General features: G+C 46.7%; 1 protein-coding gene across 4 annotated transcripts in view; it reads left to right on the forward strand.

The window, feature by feature from the left end:
• Positions 1–21,647, forward strand: part of PLXNA4 (plexin A4) — a 450,677-nt gene that overhangs the window by 371,186 nt on the left and 57,844 nt on the right. For all 4 annotated transcript variants that reach the window (XM_027665966.1, XM_027665967.1, XM_027665969.1 and 1 more), the window contains 6 exons: positions 173–363; positions 6,481–6,632; positions 7,261–7,378; positions 12,165–12,301; positions 13,910–14,077; positions 19,672–19,765. In XM_027665966.1, the coding sequence (XP_027521767.1) occupies positions 173–363; positions 6,481–6,632; positions 7,261–7,378; positions 12,165–12,301; positions 13,910–14,077; positions 19,672–19,765 (860 nt within the window). The remainder of the gene's footprint in view (positions 1–172; positions 364–6,480; positions 6,633–7,260; positions 7,379–12,164; positions 12,302–13,909; positions 14,078–19,671; positions 19,766–21,647) is intronic.

Raw genomic sequence — 21,647 nt, forward strand, 5'->3', positions numbered from 1 at the left:
ACATTTATTGCCCCATTGCTCACCCCCTTGGAGAGTTCCCATCCTGACTCTGGGACGAGCAGCCTGGAACACCTTCCTCTGTCTCTCACCCTTCATCCTTCCCTCTGACATCCCACCACTCTCCTGTGCTTTCTGCATCCCTCAGGCCCTCTGTGTTTTCCTGTCCCTGCAGTTCACCTGTACAAGTGTGGGGCCATGAGGGACAGCTGTGGACTCTGCCTGAAAGCCGACCCTGACTTCGAGTGTGGCTGGTGCCAGGGACAGAACCAGTGCACGCTGAAGCAGCACTGCCCAGCCCAGGACAGCCAGTGGCTGGAGTTGTCCAGCACCAAGGGCAAGTGCACCAACCCCAAGATCACTGATGTAAGTCATGGATCTGCAAGAAGATGGGGTATTCCCTCTTGTACCCTTTCCTCGGTCGATTTTCCGTGATTCGGCCTTGGGTTGGTGATGGGAAGGGCAGGGCTGAGTCCTACTGTGCCAGGCTTGGGGATGGGAGGCCATGGTGACCTTCAAAGGCAGGCACAAACCTCCAGGTGTTTACAAGCCAGGGTGTCAGAATTCCCATGCTATAGTCCATGTGGATGTGATTCATTTGCACAAGTCAGTCTGCTGGTGCAAGCTGAGGAACCCAGAGCATCTGACCTGCCCACACAGGGCTGGTAGATGTGACAGCAAGCCTTTAGGAGAACTTGGCCTTCCAGAGGAACAGCTGAAGGTGAGACAAGATGCTCTGGGGCATCTCAAATGGTCGGTGTGAGGGTAAATCAAAGGAGCCCAAGTGTCTCTTGAAACAGCCTCTCTGGCTGAGAAATGAGATGTTGAGTGATCCCAGAGTGGTTTGAGCTTTGCTGGCAGGAGGTCAGGGAAGGGAGATGGTTGTAGTTTATGTTTCCTGGCAGCATGACATGGACAGAGTCCATGTCCAGAAAAAAACAAGACTCCACTGACTCCAGCAGATTAAAGCCCATTTGTTTGCCTGGCTGGTGTTGAGGGGTAAAAAAAGCTCTCATAAAGCAAACAAAGCCTTGTACAGTTGTCAGGTTTCCCCTTGGAAGGCTCAAGGAGGAGGCAGGAACAATCCTGGATTAAGAAAAGTTGGGAACTGTCCTATTAAGTGATAAAGAGAGAATGAGGGAAAGGCTGGGGGAAGGACCTGCAGGATAACGTTGTTCTTTGCAAGGTTTCCTATTGAGTGGGCCAAAGGAAGAGATGGGGAAAAGGTTCAAAGAGGACATAAAATAATGGAAAGACCAGAGAGGGGGAGCAGAAGAAGGGTGAGAAGGCAAGGGAGGCAAATCAGGCCTGAAGTCTAAAGGGACTTTTGTCTGCTGTCTTAGGATGCCTTTACCATAATGACAGTCACCATTTCCGGGTCACAGGGCAGGCAGAAGGACCTGAGCCTTGAAAATGAGGGCCCCATCCTTTCCAACTGCCTCCTGCCTTAAGCATTTCTCAGTCACCTTTTTAATGTGGCCAGGGCCTTATTTTGGAAATTAGAAGAATCGGGAGGAAAACGAGACAGACAAGACAAGGAGAAATGCAAAGGAGGAAAATCCAGCCTCCACTGTGGTGGTTTGGTATGAATAATTAGGTGGGTTATTTTCTTAGAAAGCAGGAAAGGCTTTTTTAAGTTGTGCTTGGTTAAGAATCAAAAAGTGTGGGTGTTATGGACAAGCTTTAAACCGACGTTCATGCTGGAACATTTTGAGAAAGCAAAGGTTGAGTTGAATCTGTTTTTCCCAGATGCCACTGAAAAGAACCTCTCTTAGTGTGTTTCAATCCATCTTCCTGTCATTCATCAGTTCTCAAAGTACTCACTCAGCAGAACTGTTTGATTTTAAGTTATTCTGGTGTTTGTAGCTTATTCTGGTGTTTCCAAGGCGAAGGTCTCCACCACACTTGGATTTATCTGAGACTGGTAATTTTGAGCCCACCTGAACCACCTGAAGCTGTGAAACCAAACCCAGTCAGCCAGAATGGAGAGTTTTATCTGAATGTTCAACTTTGGGGCCTTGAAAATTCTTGGGAGCTGGGAGAAATCTTTTTCTAAATATTTTAAGATTCTCAGACCTTGTGAAACATTCACAGAATTTGGTATGGGGATGGTCAACTTAAAGCAGAATTCCAGAAGGACATACAGTGTCAGGATGTTCTGGAGTCCACCCACATTTCTCTGCCATATTTTGACCCCAACCCTACATCTACAGCTTCTTTTTGAAGAGAAAAATCCCTCATCCTCCACCCTACAGCTCCTCCTTCTAATTCTGCTGGCATTTCCTCCAGCAGCTCCCAGAGCTCGAGCGGATCATTGCAACCCTCACTCCTGAAACATTCCAGCTGTCTGGTGCAACCATAAGGAGCTCTTGGAAAGCCTTTTCCTGAGCCATTAGCATGGAAGTAATCTCAAGTGACTGGATATATATTGCAGCTAATGGTAGGCCTGGAACTGGGGGTGGGAGCATCCATAAGTCTGGAGAGGAGCCAGGGCTGGATCTGCGCAGGGAAGGAGGAGGAACTCAAACTTGTATGGCCACAAACACCCCCCCCACACACACACACCAGCACAGAGCTCCCCAAAACCTGCACTTCTGTACCAGCTCCTGCATTTATGGAGCCACTCAGGGAAACTAAAGGACTTGCTGAGCCATAAAACCCCCTTTAAGAGTGACAAGCAGGAGCTGACACCAGCACAGGGTGTAAATTGTGGTGCAGCTCTGGGGTCTTGGAGAAAAAGCTGAGGCTTCCTGGCAGTTTTGTCTCCCTGCCTGTGTTTTCCTCCCCCAAAACTGACAGGTCTCATTCCGTGTTTTTGCACCTGTGATAGGAACAGAGTCCTTCTCTCCCCTTGTGAAAACAGCCTGGCAACACCTTCCTGTGTGAACCTACGGGAGTGCAATGAAATGGGGTTAAACCATCTCCCACGTGCTCCCGGGAGAATCCCAGGCCCTCCTGTTTTAAGGAAATAAGTGATTTTTGTAGCTGGCCTTCACAAATTTAAGTATTGCACGGGGAGGGTTCAGAGTTGCTCTGTTGGTTTCACTCTGGGAATTTTCCTGTTGATGTTTTTTTGAGTCATAGCAAGAATTTTTTAAAATCTCAGGCTTTAGACCGTGTTGGAAAGAGGATGGTATTTCCACTGAGTTTTTTGGGGGTTTTTTTTGTGTGACTTCTGCAGGGAAAATTTGGTCTTCAACTCACCCCTAGTTCTAAAGAAAAGGGCTTTTCTAGCAAGATCTTCTTTTTCACCACTGCACCTGCTTTATTCAGGGTAAAGACATGACTCATATGAGAAAAAAAAATCCTCTTTTGAGCTCTTCAAAACATAGGTGAGCCCTAATTAACCACAGACCTCCCGTACCTGGCAGCCACCTTACCAGAACAAATAAAAACCATTTGATGGCAAGTTTAATACCATAAACAGGACCAAAATATTCCATGGGGAACTCAGTTCTCTTAAAAAATATGTGTAGTACATAGGAAGCAAAATAAACCATGGGAATTTTAGTTTATCTTTCCTTTTTTTCATTTTCAGAACATGTGAGATTGCATTTGGTATGGTGATATATTCCAGCCTTCTGGCATCATTGATATAGTGTTTTATCAGGAGAGGATTAACTGACATCAGCAAAATAAATCTTTTTTTTTAAAAGAAAAACTTCGCTTGAATAGATATTTATTAATTATTCAGCATAAAAATATTTTGGAAATGCCATTTTTGGAAAGGTTTTCAATGTTGATTCCCCAACTGAGACAATCAGTACTAGTTTCTCCTGGAATAGAAATTTCATTTTCATTATCGTCTTTTAGGAAACCTTCCTCTTTTCCTGGAAAATAACCACAAAAATCTCTTTCCTTCCTTCCTTCTTTTCTTTCTCTTTTTTTCTCTTTCTTTCTTTCTTTCTTCCTTTCTTTCTTTCCTTCTTTCCTTTTCCTTCCTTTCCTTCCTTTCTTTTCCTTCCTTTCCTTCCTTTCTTTTCCTTCCTTCCTTTCCTTCTTTTTTTGTCGATTTTTTCCTTGTCTATCAATCTCATCACCACAAACCACCCAAAGTTCAAATCTCCAGCCAACCCAAATAATCCTTTCACCTGTCAGGTTTATGAATGTTGTGCTATTTATTTTCTTTTTAGGGCTTCAGTACCTTGTTGACTTTTGGAGTAGGAATAAACCTCCGAGGGCTCTGATTTTGTTGGTTCAAGTGGTATTTGCCTGGTTTTTGGGCCTGAGATGGGACTGCTGCAGGGATCTTGTGCTGTAGAGGTTGTGACTATGACACACAACACTCTGGGTCCAAGAACTGCTCTGTGATCATCTGTGCTATTAATTTAATAACCTCTGTTGGTTCCCTGTGAAGTCAGAGCAAAGCCACCCTCATCGAGGAGGTGGTTCATGGCACCTAAAAATTAATATCCTAAAATACAATATCCTAAAATAAAATATCCCAAAATAAAATATCCCCTAAATGTGCCAGATTCTCTCTCTTTTTATTAAAGGTGGACCTTCTAAAAATTGGCCTTTGGATGGGAATTACACTGATCCTGGTGCCAGATTCAGTGCTGGGAAGTGGGGGAGAGCAGCCCTGTTTATCCCAATGCCTCGACTTTCCCTGCCAGTCCAACTGCTAGGGAAAGGTGTAGCTGCCAGCCCAGATTCCCACTTGGCAGAGTGGGTAGGACCTCAGACCTCAGACCTCAGACAGGGAATTTCCCTTCCCTCACTGCAGAGAGAGCCTTGCCAAGGCTGGCAGATGGCAGCCATGGCATCCTGAACGGGCAGCAGGGAATACCCTTTCAAAGCAGTGTTTGAACCCCTTTCAAGTAACCAGTTGCATGGCAGAGCTTTTGGGCACAGGGAATAATTGGAAGGGCACAACGGAGATAATTATGGGCCAGCCCCAGGATTTCAGTGCTGTTCCAACGTCGAGGAGGCAGCTCCTGTGCTGATTCCACCTGGCTCTGGACAAGGGTGATGGAGAAAGACACAGTGATCCCAACCCTGCTAGGGGCTGGTGAGGGCAAGTTGGGGTGCAAACATCATTCCCAGCAGGCACCAGGATGGTTGGGATAGTTGCTCGTCTCATGTTGGGCATCAGAACTCTCCCACCCCATAAATAATCTGTCCACGCTCCCATTCCTGCCCTTCCAATGGCACCAGCTTTCCCCTGAGGGAAAATATTCCCCCGAGGGAAGATGGAGCTCTTTCAGAAATAGGTGTTGGCACAGTCTAATTGCTGTGTCAGTCCCCTCTCAACCTCTCCACACCTAATCTGACACCCTGTTCCTGTTCTGTCTTGGCTGGTTTTACAGGTGGGCATTTTCAGTGGAGTTTGTGATGCATGACCTGTTCTCCAGAACAGATCAAAAACTCCACGTGCTTTGGATTGGGAATTTAGGATTTAAAGTGACTGGCTGAAGTCACTTATGTGCTTTCCACGTCCTTTATCCCATTTCTTTCCATCATGCCCCTCTCCTGCCTTTCCATGGCTCATGTCTATAAAGTACAGAGCTCAGCTGCACCACTAGAAATCACTTCTCCTACCTAGAAAACATCTTCTGCTCATCTCTGAATGTTTTGCAAGGAGGAAATGGGATGTGGAGCAGAATTTTGTGTACTCTGAGGCTGGGGAATGTGTGATATATATTTGCAGGGGGTCTGGACTGAGTGAGGCATTTGGAGTAGGTTTGTTCCCTCAGTTGTTCAGTGTTTATGAGTGTCTCTAGTGGTCACAAAAAGACCTGATATTGGCTCTTCTTTCACCCGAGAGGATTCTGGGACCCTGGGGGTTCTAATTGACAGGAAGCTGAAGAGTGTGGCCAGGTGGGCAAGAGGGCCAATGGCTGCTGGGCTGGCTGAGGAAGAGTGTGGCAGCAGGAGCAGGGTAGGGCTTGTGCCCGTGGACTGGGCACTGGGGAGGCCACCCCTGGAGTGCTGTGTCCAGCTCTGGGCCCTGAGCTCAGGAAGGCCCTGGAGGGGCTGGAGCAGGGGCAGAGAAGAGCAGCGAGGCTGGGGAAGGGACTGGAGCACAAGTGCTGTGAGGAGAGGCTGAGGGAGCTGGGGGGGCTCAGCCTGGAGAGGAGGAGGCGCAGGGGAGACCTCCTCACTCTCTGCAACTCCCTGACAGGAGGGGGGAGCCGGGGGGGAGGTTGGGGTCTGCTCCAGGGAACCAGCAGTAGGACAAGAGGGCACGGCCTCAAGCTGTGCCAGGGGAGGTTTAGGTTGGATATTAGGAAGAACTTTTTGCAGAGAGGGTAATCAGCCATTGGAATGGGCTGCCCAGGGAGGGAGTGGAGTCACCGTCCCTGGAAGTGTTTAAGGACAGACTGGATGTGGCAGCAGTGCCATGGGCTGGGTGACAGGGTCGGGTTGGGTCAAAGGTTGGACTTGATGATCTCATTGGTCTTTTCCAACCTGGTCTCTTCTGTGATTCTGTGATTTGCAGAAGTGGTTTGATTATTCTCCTTGTTCTTGGCTTGTTCACAGATCAACCCAGTGACTGGCCCTCGTGAGGGAGGGACCAAGGTGACGATCCGTGGGGAGAACCTGGGGCTGGAGTTCCGGGACATCGCGTCCCACGTCAAAGTGGCCGGCGTGGAGTGCAAACCTCTGGTGGAAGGGTACATCCCTGCAGAGCAGTAAGTGGGGTGTGTGGCAGACGCTGGGCCACTGCACACCTAATGACAGTCACCCCTGTAGGACCTTCCAAGGAGTCCATTCCACTCAACTTGGGAGTTGAGGAGTGGAAGCTACCATTCCCCACATGCAGCTCAGGAGCTGATAATCCATTTATTACTGTATTTGGATTGCATCTTTAGATGATTCTCATGACTGATGCCATGAAGTTACCCTCTGTTTTCAAAAAGCAGACACCACAGGGGTGTTTAGTTCTGGTTTGGGCAGCAACAATCCTGAGATCACTCTGAGCAGGAGTGATCATTAAACCTTACAGCTGCCTCCACCATGCACGGCTGGAGGAGAGAGGGACCCCCAGTGTCAAACCTCAGCCTAGAATTTCTCAGTATATTTGAGTGAAACTATATAGATTTACATCACCAAAGTGTGTCTCCCACCAAGTGCCAACAGCCAAAGGCCACCACTTTCTAAAGCATAACCTAGTCCACAGTTCGGATTTTGGATTAGACAGGATGGGTTAAGTCTACAGTCCATTTCCCAGCACTCTGGGCTCATTTTTTCCAATGCCATCTTACCCACATCATCAAACCACCCCTCAAACTTTGCTTCTGGTTTGTCTTTTCTGCACAGGATAGTGTGTGAGATGGGGGAGGCCAAGCCTAGCCAGCATGCTGGATTTGTGGAAATCTGTGTGGCTGAGTGCAAACCAGAGTTCATGGCCAGATCTTCACAGCTCTATTACTTCATGGTAAGTTTCTGCAAGAAGTTCTCCTTGGTCCTGAAGGTCCTCGGGCCTTGGTCCCCTTTGCTGCCTCTACCCATTGTCCTTGATCATATTGAACCTCTGAGCTCTTCACTGCAGTTCTGCGTGCACCAAATTTTTCATTCCATTTCCTTTCGACGTCTTGTTCTGAGCAAAAAATAGCTTGTCTAATTAAAGTTTTAACAATCTAATAATAGTCCAGATTATTAGTCCAGTTACAGTTCCATACGGCCACAGTCCAAATTAGTACAGAAAATTCTCATTAATAGTTAAAAATGCTGTACAGGAAAGAACAAAGGGGGGAAAAAAGAAGGGGGGAAAAAAAGAAAATGGAAAAACCCCAATGTCCTCCAGAAGAAACTTGGGGGTTGCCACTAATCATTACTTCTGAGTCTTCAGCAGGAGTGTGATGTTCATGGTGGGGTTTCTTCCTCCTCACTCTTGGATTCCCTCAGGGGTTTCTTCATCCCATCCATCCCAGCAGCCCTGGGATCAGGACACATCCATATCAGGCTGCTGGGGAGCTGTAGGATGTGACTGGGGCTCAGTGCAAGTGGGCAACCATTTTGGATGCTCCACGATGAAACGATGGACGCCTGCAAGCTCAGACTTCAGTTCAAGCACAAACACATTTTGTACACTTGACTTTTTTTTTTCTGCTTTCTGATGATGTTCCATGTCCAAGAGACCTGATTATTCCTCTAAGGCCCCTTGCTGGGGACATGCAAGTGTTGCCTGGCCTTGATCTGTGCAGATCTGTGCAGGCTTGACATGAGAGGGTCTCTTTGTTCCCATCAAAAGCTCTCGACTCCTACAAGGGAATGGGACTTTTCTGTAATTATTCACATGCCTGAGCATTTTTTTTGATGGTAAAGGGACTTGTAATGAATGCAGATGTCTCAGGTTTCCCCCTCGAGCCACGGGCATTTCTCCATTCTCCGCGTTTTCCGATGTCACTCAGGTGTTACCGGGGTGGGGGCAGAGAAACACCATGAGACAAAGCCCCTGCCAGGCAGACAGAAGGGCTCTTTCCAGGACATTACACTTCAACGTGTCACCTTTGCCACTCTTGGAATTACTGTCTGGTTTTGATCATCCGTGTCCATCTGTGACAGCTTTTCCACTGCCAGCATTCCCAGCCGTGCAGGAGCTCGGAGTCAGCAGGGCTTTCACTGCTCAACACCTCAGTACCTTTGTGTCAGACCAAGAAAAATCCCAAAAAAACAGAGGGTCTCCAACCTGCCCATCATATTCCCTCTCCTGTGTCCGGTGTTTTCACATCAGGAGCTGTATTTTTTGGCTTCCTTGGATGCTCCTGCCAGGAGGGCAGAGATGTGGATGCATCTCAACGTTCCTTGGCAGCTTGAAGGGAAGGAAGATGTTTGAAAAGTAAGGAAGGCAGATAAATGTGGCTTTCTGACTCATAGTAAATCCTCTGGAAAATTGCTTTTCAAAAGGTTTGAGGCAAAACTTGCCCAAAGTTGGACAATAAGCCTCCCTCTCTCCTGCGAGAGTTGGAAGACATCGTGTTTTGAGCTCATCAGAGTATTTAATTTCAGTGTTTTAACACAGAGGCACCTTTGTTTAGTGGTGCCACAACAGTTCTTCTCCACATTTCTAACGAGAACTTTTAAATTCAAAAGGCTGTTGGTTTGTTTTAAACTCGTCTGTGATCGAAGACTGCACATTGCATTAGAGACTACAATAAGCCAAAAGGGAAACAAAGCTGAAATTAAATTTATGATGATCTAAATGAAATTTTTTTTTCAAAGTTATTCATTTTCTTGCTGTGATTATTGCCACAGTCTTTCCATTAAAAAAAAAAATAAATTATCTTCACTTTTCAATTCAGGTGCTGACGCAAATTTACCTTTATTCTGGGTTTAGATGAGAATATTGTGTCTCAGTGCAGGTGATGTGGGATACTCTGATTGCATTTCTTCTGGGTCTGCTCCTAAATCCTGGTCCTAGGAGAGCACCTCTTCTGTCTTTCTCTTGCTGCTGTTGTTGAATCTATAAGAAGGAAACCCTTGTGTGAGTCACATCTTGCTCCACCCTTGTCCCCAGGAGGAATGAAGTGGGAATCAAGGTCTTGACACGCACCATGAGGTCATCAGACACAGCTCTGATGGTGGACAGACTGTGTGGAGGAGATGCTGGAAGAAAGTATAAGGTTGGGGAGCTGAGGAAAGTTGGCAAAATCCTAGAAAGGTGCAGATTTCCTCTCCAATTTCCCTCATTGTCACTGTCCACTTCAGCCTTTAGAGAGCCAAAGCTTGCATTCTTCATCACCTTTCATCAGCAAGGAAATGGTGAATAGTCTGGAGGCTGAGCTGTACTGTGAACATGCTTTGCAATATTTATGAAGGCCACTGTGAATAATTAATGGTTTATCACAACTTTGAAAGCTCAGCCACAAACCCATTTGTACGCTTGGCCCGCGACACAGCAACGCTTTGCCAAGGAGTTTTGCTGGTGAGGATCCTCAAAAGGGTTTGGCTGGTTTATCCACCTCTGAGGAGAGGGCAGGAAACCCATCCAGAGATGGGATAAGGATTTTGAGTCTTTAACTCAAGTGTTCCTCTGTGGTTTGTGAATCAGATACTATTGCAGTGCTCTTGTGTGGGCTTTGGGCACCAACTTGGCCACTCCCAGCCTATTGTTCCAGATGAGGTTTAAGTTGGATATTAGGGAAAATTTCTTCATGGAAAGGGGTGTCAAGGCCACCCAGGGAAGTGGTGGAACCATTGTCCATGGAAGCATTAAAGAAACACATGGATGTGGTGCCTAGAGATGTGGTTTAGTGGTGGGGTTGGCAGTGCTGGCTTGACATTTGAACTCAGTGATCTTCGGGGTCGTTTTTACCCTTAATAATTCTGTGATTCTAAGTATAAAAACAGCTTCCAAACCCTCGAGTTTAAATAGGAGAAGTGCCCAGCTCTGACAAGAGATCCTTCTATAGAGCTCTGTGTCTGATTTTCATGTTCTGCCCTTCCTCCAAGAGCTGCATTTCGAACAGAAACAAAATGGAAATCTGGCCGCTGTTTTTCAAAATGATTAACCAGGGAGGGACAGGAACAGAGAAGGCTCTGTGTGTGTGAAAGTGGGAGCTGTGGTGTGTGTCAGGTGGTTTTATAAACATGGATTAATGGTCTCCAAAGCTCAATAAGGTGGCTGCGTGATGTACCTGCTCGTTCAGAGGAGCTGAGAGCTTCAAGCACTTGTGTCATCATTCTTAAAGAGAGGGGGAAAGAAATAATCTTCATTTAAATGCATATAGTAGCTTTTCACTTGGGACTGAATGGAAAGTTTTTCTATTAAAATGCAAATGAAAGAATAAACTGTAACTCCAAATTTTTCCCTGAAAATTGATGTCTCCTCTCTACATTGTGGTAACAGGGTGATCTGTGCCTTCAGAGTGCAAGTATTTTATCTTGATTCAGGGAAGAAGGGAGGGCAGGAGAGTGAGAAAAAGAGGTTTGAGATTTGGAGCCTCTAAAGGAATTGTGACCCTTTTTGATATATTAACACAGCACTGTGTTGTGCCTGGAAAAGAGGCTCTGAAAGGCAGCAGAGAAAGGAAAAGGGTGTTCATGTGGGCAGTGCTGGTTTTTGTGGCTGTGGCATTTCAGGGGACAGTCAACCTGAGCAAGGCCATGCTGTGTCAGTGCACGACACTCCTGCAGGACTGGGCTGTCTCAGCATCCAAATCTGAGAAGAAGAAGAGAAAGATCAGGGGTCATGTGTGGGCATGTGGGAGAAGCAAGAAACGAGCTCAGATTCTCTGCTGAAGCACAGCTCTCCTTCATCCCAGGGAAAAATCCTGTGAGTGCAGGGGTAGGTTACAGACATCTCTGTGGAACCCTACAGCAGGTTCTGTTCTCTGCTTGGGAGTGTTCACCTGGAGAAGAGAAGGCTCTGGGGAGGCCTCTAGAGTCCCTTCCAGTACCTAAAGGAGTTCCAAGAGAGTTGGAGAGGGACTTTTGGACAAGGGCCTGGAGTGATAGAACAAGGGGGGAATGGCTTTAAACTGAAAGAGGACAGGGTTAGATGGGATATTGGGAAGGAATTCTTGGCTGTGAGGGTGATGAGGCCCTGGCACAGGTTGCCCAAAGAAGCTGTGGCTGCCCCATCCCTGGAAGTGTTCAAGACCAGGTTGGACAGGGCTTGGAGCAACCTGGGATAGTGGAAGGTGTCCCTGCCCATGGCAGGGGGTAGAACTGGATGGTCTTTAAGGTCTCTTCCAACCCAACCCAAACCACTCTGTGACTCTGTGATTCTCAGATCAGTAGGGCTGAGTGATCTTTTCAAGACCAAACCATTTTCCCCCCTTGTGAGCTCCAAATTTTGGAAGTGGAGATTCCCCATTAAGATCCAATCAAGCAGTTCAAGACCTGAGTTATCTCGCAGAGCTGGTGTTGCATGACGGCAAAAAGACACCCAAGCTGTGTCAAACAAGCAGTGGAGAAGGGAGATCATGGCTCCAGCTGCTCCAGGCATGGAATTGCCTTTGGAAGCAGAGTATTTCTGAGTGGATACAAGGGCAGGTCTGATTTTGCAGAGGTGTGGAGAACAGACTGGGGTAAGGTGTGAACTCATCTCACCCCACCTGGCACTCAAACAGGATGTCTGTGATAGGACTGGTGTCCTCTATTGGCCAGAAGGCATGGTCATCTTCTGAAATCATGTGCCACATGATTAACTGAAACAAGAGAGGCAAGGTACCTCTGCTCCTCTGCTGTCTTTTCAACACCACCCTTTGCCTTCACAGACTCTGACTCTCTCTGACCTCAAGCCCAAGCGGGGACCAGTGTCGGGTGGCACCCAGGTGACAATCACAGGCAACAACCTCAACGCTGGCAGCAACGTCATCGTGACCTTTGGAAGACAGCCCTGCCTCTTCTACAGGTACAGATGAGTCCTTACTCCTGTTCCTGCCTGGGTGTGAAAGATGTGAGCAATTACACCCAAGAGGCTTCTGCAGCCTGTCCCTCAAGTGCCTCCTTTGCCCGTGGCCGTGTCTGTGCAGCAATGGGACTTGTGCATTCTGCACCATGCACAGCCTTACTGAGCATGCTTTGGGGAGAGAGAATAGGATTTATTTCATTGTTTTGATTGGTATTTGATGTGCTTTTTCCCGTGGCCTCTTGTCAAATCTCACTACAATTCTCCACGGTCCTGTGCTTTGCTACTTGCGCCGGGAGTATGTCGTTTAAAAGATTCATTTTCGTGTCCCTGCTTTAGGAGAGGTGACAAAGAAAATCTGACAACATCAGTTCTGAGCATTAAACCACCTCCTTTTTATCCCAGAACAGTCTTGTAGTGCTAAGAAATGGATGATTTGCAATGTTTTAGTTCTGGGTTGGCTCCTGTTCAACTGCAGTTCAGAGAAGCTTAATGTCAGTGTTACCTGCTGAATGTTCCCTGATCCCTGTGAGAATGAGCCTGAATCCCATTCCCAGGGGCTCCTGCAGCTCAAAACTACACACATTTTGCTGCCAGTGTCGATGGAGGTTGAAGATGAAGTTGGCACATTTCTCCCAATATGTCCTTGGCAGAGCAAGGGCTCATTCACAGGAGACCTGGGAGCGCTACCCTGGGGCAATGCCCTTCCCTCTCCTGGCTGTGGGGATCCTCTTTAGCTGCCTGTCATGACTCTGGTGTGATTCAGCATCTATAATTCGGGAGGCTGAAGTCACAGCTTGTGATTCAAAATGCCAAGTGGGAACCACAGCTGCTCGGAGTGGCTTATAGAAGAGACTGGGGAATTTTAGGAAGGATTGAACATTGTCTGTCAGGGGAATTTGGGGAACACATGGAGGTGCAGCCACTGAAGGTGACTTGTACCCCCTTTTTCGAGGAGTGGAAGATGAGGCTGCATCACAAATCACAGGATTGGGGAGACTGAGGATGCTTGGAGCCTGGATTTTTGGCTCACTGTGGAACAAAAGGGCTGCTGCAAAATTCGGACCTGGTTTTGAGCCCAGCCCAAAAGGAAAAGTTTATGCAGAATCCTCTTTGAGTATAATCATAAAATGCTCCCCACTGTATTAGCACTTTCCAAAGGTCCCAGGCACGCTGCAAAGTGCACTTAAACAAAGCTTACAGTCCTAATGCAAAGTAAACTTTATGATCCCAGGCTGGAAGGCTGAGGTGCAAACACCCCTTTTATGAGCTGCTGCTGCATCTGTCCACAGGCAGGAAGGAAACACCCATCAAATATTTAATCACAGAGAAATACTTCTGTAGACAGGCCTGACTTGGACTTCCCTTGGGGTTCAGTTTTCACCCTGAGCCCTGAGAAATGATGGCTCTTGTGGTTTTACTTAAACTAGTGAAAAAACAACACAATGTCACTTCCTCAGATAAACGGTTAGTACCATATTCCTGAAGCAGTGACTTTCACCACTTCACAGTGCACAGCTTTAGGTCACAGGACATAAGAATGAGTAGTTGAGCTCTTTTTGACACCATTTGTTTTTCTGCTGGTTTATTTTTACTTGCTTCTTCTCCCAGGAGATCCACCAAGCACATTGTCTGTAACACCACTGCCTCCTATGAGGGTTTTGAAAAGGTGAAGGTGTCTGTGAGAGTGGACAAGGCCAAGATACATCAGGAGCTGCACTATGAATATGTAGAGGATCCAACCATCCTGAGGATCGAGCCTGAGTGGAGCATTTTCAGGTGAACATCCCATGGGAACCCCCTGTCACCCCCGTGGTTTCCAATGCAGCACTGTCGTGATAATATGGGTCCTTGGTGCAGAAAACTGCTTTCCAAGAGTTGTGTTCACTAAGAATTTGTGCAGAGCTACTTCCCAGAGCCCAGACAATGAGGGCTGGTGGATTTGCGTCCTGGGAAGACAAAAAGTCCAGCAGTGCACTGTGTGTGGTAGTAACACCTTGGTTGCTCAGTGGGTACCCTGGGGCAAAATTTCCACAGGTTCCAGCGAGGGATGGGCAGGATAAGGGTCTTTTGTCAAAATTGACAAAATAGTCCAAACTAAATGATCCTGCACCCTGCCTTCACTATCAGAACAAAACTTCTTGGTTTAATGCAGCAAGATCCAGCTGCTAATACTCAGTAGAATCCTTGGAGACTCCATGGTTTAATGTGGGTGCAGCAGGTCTCCAACCTAGAGCTGAAACCTTCTCCCTCTTTTCTGTAGCTCAAGGTCTATCTCCAGCACCAGGATGTTCCCTGAGTGAAGTTTACAGGCCACTGGGGCTGGTTAAACTACACAGTTGTACCCCTAAAAGCTGAAATTTCTGGTGCTTGTGGTCATGTCTGTGTTTTGGGCCCCATTGGGATGGACCCACAGCTTTGCATGGCAGCAGGAGCAGTCACTGATCCCTTAAACCCAGGCTTAAATGTCATAACTGGGCTTAGAGAAGTGAATCTCCCTTGGGTTTGAAAGCAGGAATTCCTACATTTCCTTTAGCCTTCATGGACTTGCAATTTCTACATTTCCTTCAACCTTTATGGACTTGCAATTCCTACATTTCCCTCAGCCTTCATGGGTTTGATGCCTTAGGACTAAGCATTGCTGGTCTGGCCATCACACCTGAAAGCCTCAGGGCTCTGTCCTGAGATGGAACACAAAAGGAATCCTGTTCCCTGCTCTCTCTAACAGCTTCCTCCTTGTTAGGGATCCCTTTTTCTCCTCACCCCACTGATGCTGCTTTGGTGAATTCAGAGGGTTCACACAAAGGTGTCTGAGAGCAGCACTTGCCCTGGGTGTGGAAGGCATCAAAGTGATACCCAGACACTCTCAGAAGCCTGCAGGAATGGCCTCAGGAAAGGAGAAATTGGTCACTAAATGCACTGATATTGCCTTGAAAAGATACAAAATAAGGAATCTCAGTCTCCCCTCATTCACCCACAGCTCTCTGCTCCCCTGTCAAACTGGACTGATTGGAGTATCTGGGGATTAGGAGCAGGGCTTGTAAATCCCCCCCAGTTCAGCTCCTATCCCAAAGATGTTTTCACAAATCAATTAGTGCCTTTAATTACCATGAGGGAATTCACTGATTTAGCTGGATTGAGTCTTTGCACATTGGGCTTGAAGCTTTAGTGTTGGGATTTTCCTTTTGGGGTTTTTATTTTCAGGCAGAGTCCAGGTTATCAGTGAAATGGGAAATCACTTTACTCCTTTCCTTATTAAAGTGAGTTCAGTGCTGCTTAAAAGGTGTAAGATTGACACTTAGGAGAGTGAATTCCCTAATATCCCCAGGAAAGCTTCAGCATGGGGACCTTCCTTAGTTTGGCCTCAGGTCTGGGAGGTGAGAGGCTCAGAAGCTGTTTGATCCTTGTTTTCTCTGCTGAAAATGCCAGTAAGACATGAAGAAGCAGCCAAGAAGATGTTTTAGGTGCTTTGGCAAAGCTTTGCCCAGACTGGAGGGACTCTGTGTCCTGATGAACTGGATCTCCCATCCCAACTCCCAAGATAAAAGGAAATTAAGATGAGTTGCTTGTTTAGGGGGTACCAGCTTATTTGTGGGGTGTGTAGCTGCCAGGTGGATGACTGGGATTTCACTTGTCTCTTCACTCATGGAATCATAGAGTCATTAATATTGGAAAAGATTTTTAAGATCTTTGAGTCCAATCATTAACATTTAGTGTTCACCACTAAACCATATTCCCAAATGACACATCCAGACAGCTTTTGAACACTTCCAGGGATGATTTGAACACTTCCAGGGAGGAAAAACATTCAAGCACAACCTCTACCCTTTGCTTTCTTCAGTGCCTGAAATCAGAAAGGATCTACTGAGCAATAACAGGAGCCTCATTTTAACCAGACCTACCCAATCTCATCCTCTTTCTTGTGCACTTGTGAGTCATTCCAAAGGTGCATAACCTTGGAGGAGGGTGCAGAGGGAGAAGGTGGAATATCCAGGATGTTCAGGGTGTCAGGGACAGTTTTAAGCTCTGTAACTGTGGAGCTCCATCCAGCAGGTCGTGATGGGGACAAGCATCATTGTGAGCACAGCACACGGAGCTGGATGAAAGCACAGCCAACTCCAGCCCCGAGAGTGAAGCAAGAACTAAGTTAGACAAGACATTTGGATGTGGAGGCTGTTGCTCAGCATATTTGCTATGTGGAATGATTCATTACAGCAAATCCACTGTGCTCCTCTGATCCATCACTCCTGGCTGTGGGGCTGAGCTGTTCTGAGGGATAGATGATTGCTACTAAACCAGCTTTGCAAAATCAGTGATTGCTTGTACCAAGCCTGGCTTAAAACCTTTTCAAGAGACATTTTCCAAGACAATAAAGAAAAGATTACTGCTGATTTACTCCTATAGCCAAAAAAAACAAGGAGTCACACTGGGCTGGCAGGTAAATAGAATTTTATGAGGCCCCATTAATACTTTTGATCTGGGTTTCATTTGAGTTACATCCAGCAATTACCTGAGTCTGCAGACAGAAAATTACACCCAGGGCTTTGGGGGCAATGAAGAGTTAAACTCAAAAAGCTTTTGACACCTTTGTCATTTTGCTGGGCAGCACCAGGTCTCCAGGCTCTGATCTGACCTGGTCAAGAGGTGGCTTTGACTGGATATTCAGCTGCAGGCACAAAAGTGGCTGGTGGTTTTCAGGGCAAGGAACAGTTTTATTTACTTCATTTTCAAGCCAGAGTGGGTTTGGAGGTGATTTTGTGTCTTCATCACCTCTTTTTTTTCCCCTGTGTTTAATACCTGTGGTCTGAGCCTGCAAGCTCAGTTTCCAAACCAAACAGAGAATTTTTAACACTTGGGTTTAAAACTGTGTGCACAGACTTGGTTGATTAAATAAAGGGATTTTATTTATCACATGTCTCTATGTATGTGCACCCATTGGGTATGTCTGGAACGTGTAAAACTTTTGGCTGAGTAAAGATTCAAAATCCCTTCTAGTTTCAATCAGCAAAGGTTAATAACGGGGATGATAATAATATTATAATAATAATAATTATTGTTGTAAAGGCTCACAGCCAAACATCCAGAATAACCAGGACAGTGGAGAAAGAACGAAGTAGTTAAGAAACTTTGCTTATGGTTTTAGGTGAGCAAATTCCCCCTGATATTTCTCTGGGGGTTATCAGGAATATTTGCTGTGAATTTTGGGGAGAGGGTATTTCTTCTGTAAGGCAGAGAGGGGAAAGTCTCTTGTAAGTAGCTGTATGACTTCAGAAGAGATTTCAAGAAAGCTCAACCATTCAAGTAGATCTCATAGAAATGGTAAAACATGGGTTTGCCCCATAAAACTTCCCATTAGGAATTTCCCAACAGAGCTGACATTTTCAGAGAGCAAGAATTTGAGATACTCTGCAAAACTTAAATGTTGTCCTAAACATGGACCAGTCCAGACATTATTTGAATGAAAGACCATGGAGAACCTCTCAGAGAAGGGCCACAGGAGCAGCTGCTGAAGGATATGATTGTGCCAATTCTCTTGGGATAAACCAAAACTCTCTGGTTTATCCACGTGGGTGCAGCTGAAGGGGCTGAAGCTCAGTCCCAACTATCTGTGCCCAGCTCACCAAAACCTGAGAGCTCTTCTGTGAGCAGAGAGGTCTGTTTGCATTCATTCCTGCCTCCCTATCTGATTATTAATGGAAGATAAATGAGGAACATGGAAAACAAAGGTCGGGAATGGGGGAGATCTGTTGGATCCTTCCTCACAGCGTGTTTATTCTCTGGTGTTTCCTCATTCATAATGCAGGTGTTCCACCTTTCCTGTATCTGTAGGTTTACCTGGAGGCAGGAAAGGGATTCTGAGCTTTCTTTTCACAATCCCCTCGATTTCTCCCATTCTCAGAAGGAAATAAATTGCATCCTGGACAGTTTCCAAGGGGAGTTATAGAGGCAGGTGCTGAATCAGATGAGAGCACTCCTCACCCTGGGAAGCCCTCAGAGATGGGGCTGTCTGCTGAGGACATTTCCTCATCCTGTCCTGGCTGTGGGAGCCCTGACAGCTGCAGCTTTTGCTTTCTTGGATAACTCTTCCCCTTCCAGGCCTTGCATCATGTTACCTCCACCACATGGAGCAAAGGGAGAGCTCACCCTGGCAGAGCAAGGCTGCTCCAATTTGGGATGGCCAAAGCTGCCTGTGGTGAACCCTTCCCCTTAACATGGGGTTCAAAGCCAACCCTGCTGAAGCCTGGGAATGGTCCTTTGCAGTTTCCTTCCTCCCTCCCCCCTGCTCCCTGAAGTCCCACAATCAGCAGCACTGGCTGCAGCTGGAAGAGACAGGGAAAGGAGAGAAGAGTGTTTCTGAAAGCTCTTTCCTTCTGGTGACAGTGATTGCAGGGAATGAACTCCATTTGCATCTCCCCATCTCATCAGGGCTGAAAGAACTATTAGAAAATGGAGAAAATTTCCCAGAGACTTGTGGGTTGTGACTTGGATGAATTGGCTTTCTCAGGAAACTGGTATTTGAGCAAAGGGATGCAGCAACAGGAAATCTCTGCGCTGTCATATGTTGGATCCAACACACATGGCAGAGCTGATCTGCCTGGGTCACCAAGGCAATGCCTTCTGCACACCAAGGCTGAAGACTTTGGCTTGGTTTTTTGTAGATGCTGCAGGACTGGGCTCCTCAGCAGCACCAAAAATTGTTCAGTGAGGTGGCATTTTCTTGTTCAGGGTGAAGTTTTATGGCAGGTTTAATATGCAAGATGGGACTACAGACTCAACCAGGTAGCATTGAATCCTCAAGAGCTGCTTGCATGGGACAGTATCTATAAGGACTTTTTGGGTTGGGCACTGAAGGAGCTCCCCAGGGAAATGGTTATGGTCTCAAGGCTGCCAGAGCTCAAGGAGCATTTGGACAATGCTCTCAGACATGTGGTGGGATTATTGAGGTGTCCTGGGCAGAGCCAGGAACTGGACTTTGATGATCCTTGGGGATCCCTTCCAACTCAGGGTATTCTGAGACTGATTGAAGTGATACAGGAGATACAGCCCATGGACCCTTCTGAGGAGCCCCTGTTAAATCTCCACCTTTCCTCCCATTATCAACTCTTGTGATTGCTGAGTCCTGGCAAAGAAAAACATCCAGATTCTGCCTGATGTGACAGCTTTAGCAAACATGTGTTTTTAGTTATTTCTCTCCTCATGAATGAATGAAAAATCATTTGTTTGTTTTGTTCTTCCTTTCCTCCCCGTGGCACTGCGAGATGTGGTCACATACTTTGCAACCAGCATTTACAAACACAGATCACACATTTTCAGTGTGATCAGTCCTGATATCTATTAGCTGGGTTCTTTATTTTCTTCCCTTTCTTCTCTAGTGGCAACACACCCATTGCAGTGTGGGGAACTCACCTGGATCTCATCCAGAACCCTCAGATCCGGGCGAAGCACGGTGGGAAGGAGCACGTCAACGTGAGTGTGGCTGCTGGGCTGGGGAGGGGACACGGCCATGGTGGTGTTAGGGGCTGGTTAACAGCTCTGCAGCTTGGAATTGCATCTCAAAAAGAGGGCATGACTTGCTTCCAGAACATTACCTCGTCCCTGAAGGAGTATAGGACCAAAGAGGGCAGTGAGAGGGGTGTAATGAAGTTCCTGGTCTCTTCTAAACTTGTTTCTTCTGTTGGCTCAAGAACATCTGTCCTCTGTCTTGTCACATGTATAACCTGTGTTGTTTATGTGCATAAGAAGGCCCAAATTCAGGTTATTAACTGAGCATGTTGAGGTCAGAATAATACTCTTTGGTACTACTATGTCCACTCCATGGGCTATTTGGGATCCTGCAAGGGTGTATCCAGGTTTAGCTAGTTAGATTTACAACCTAATTCAACTCTCAGTGAAGAATTAGTGAGGAATCAGAAGAAGCTCTGAGGAGACCAGCAGAGTCAAGGTCTGGGAGATAATTCACTCAGAAGGAGCCACTTGCCAGTAGCTGCTGAGCAGCTCCAGGTAGAGCTGTAAAAGGTGTGAGTTTGGCACCTCCAATTAGGAGATTCTGGAATAGGCAGCACCTGGTGGTATCTGCAGTAGGCTGGAGGATGGGGCCACACAACAGCATCTGAAAAAGTGTTGGCTGTGTATGGGCACTTTCTGGGACCAAATGTGGAAGACCAACCCAAAAGGAGAGGCTCTAAAAATAACTGGGTTGGGGGCAGAAAGTCCAAATCCTCTGCATTTTTCAAGTGTTCAGATTAATCCATGAGCTTCCACGCAAGGTTCTCAAAGCACTTCTCAGACAACAAATGATCTACCACATGAAACAGCAGCAAAACTGTGGTAGATCCAAAAAGAAAATGCAGGAATATATGGGGCAAATTTGTTTGCATCTCCAGTTTGGAGATTGAGACACTTGAATTATCCCAGCTCTGTCATGAACTAATATCTCCCTTCATGAAGCCAAACCCAAAGCAGTTTTGTTGCCTCTCATGCCCTACCAGATTCAGGATATATCTGTTGAGGTTGGGTTCTGGGTGTGATGTGAATCTTGACAGAGAGTCTCCCATGGACTCTGGGAGAACCCTGGTCCAGCTGATCATGGATATTCAGGGGTGTGTTTTGGCAATGTCTTGTATTTCCTGGTGCAGCACAGCCAAACCCTTCTCAGCTTTCCTGCAGGATTAGAAGCCTGCAGGACTTCTCCCAGGAGACTCCAGCTCTTGCCTGACACACTGGTCTCAAACAACTCTGTGCTGTGCAGATGATGAAGCCAATCCATCATTTCCCCCATGCTCGTGTAGAACTCAGTTTTGTTCTGGGAAGTTCTCCAGTGCCTTTTGTTCCTTGGGAGAGCTGTTACAGCCCAGAACATCTGACTGATCTCACAATATGGAGCTGGCTGGTCCAAGTCACTTCTCTCTCTGCTGATTTGAACCAAAGACCTTTTAGCCCTTGGGCAATTCCAGCTGGGATAATGAGTGTGCTGTCAGTGCTGGAGGTACCACACTAGTTAGGAGAAGATTCTCATGTTGAGAATCTGCAAAGATCCCACAGAGCTTGTGCTGTTTCCCTGCAGATCCTGTTGGTTCCTGGTGTGACCAGGATGCATTATGGTAGCAACTATGATGAGGAAAAATGAAGGCTCAAGTCCTAAAGGACAACCAGACATCTAATTCCTAGGCCTTTAGTCAGGGTAAAACACCTGTCACAATCTGTTGCTCATTTCTCAAATACACACAAAAAAAGGAAATTTTTAGCAGGGCTGGAACCAAACTTCAGAGTCTCCTACCCTTATGTCTTCCCCTCTCCAGCTTCCTGGGATTCATTTCAGGTAACCTGATGTTCAAACTGGAATCTTGAG

The sequence above is a fragment of the Corapipo altera genome, unplaced genomic scaffold (assembly GCF_003945725.1).
Source record: "Corapipo altera isolate COAL_440 unplaced genomic scaffold, ASM394572v1 178, whole genome shotgun sequence".
In the NCBI taxonomy this organism is placed as follows: Eukaryota; Metazoa; Chordata; class Aves; order Passeriformes; family Pipridae; genus Corapipo; species Corapipo altera.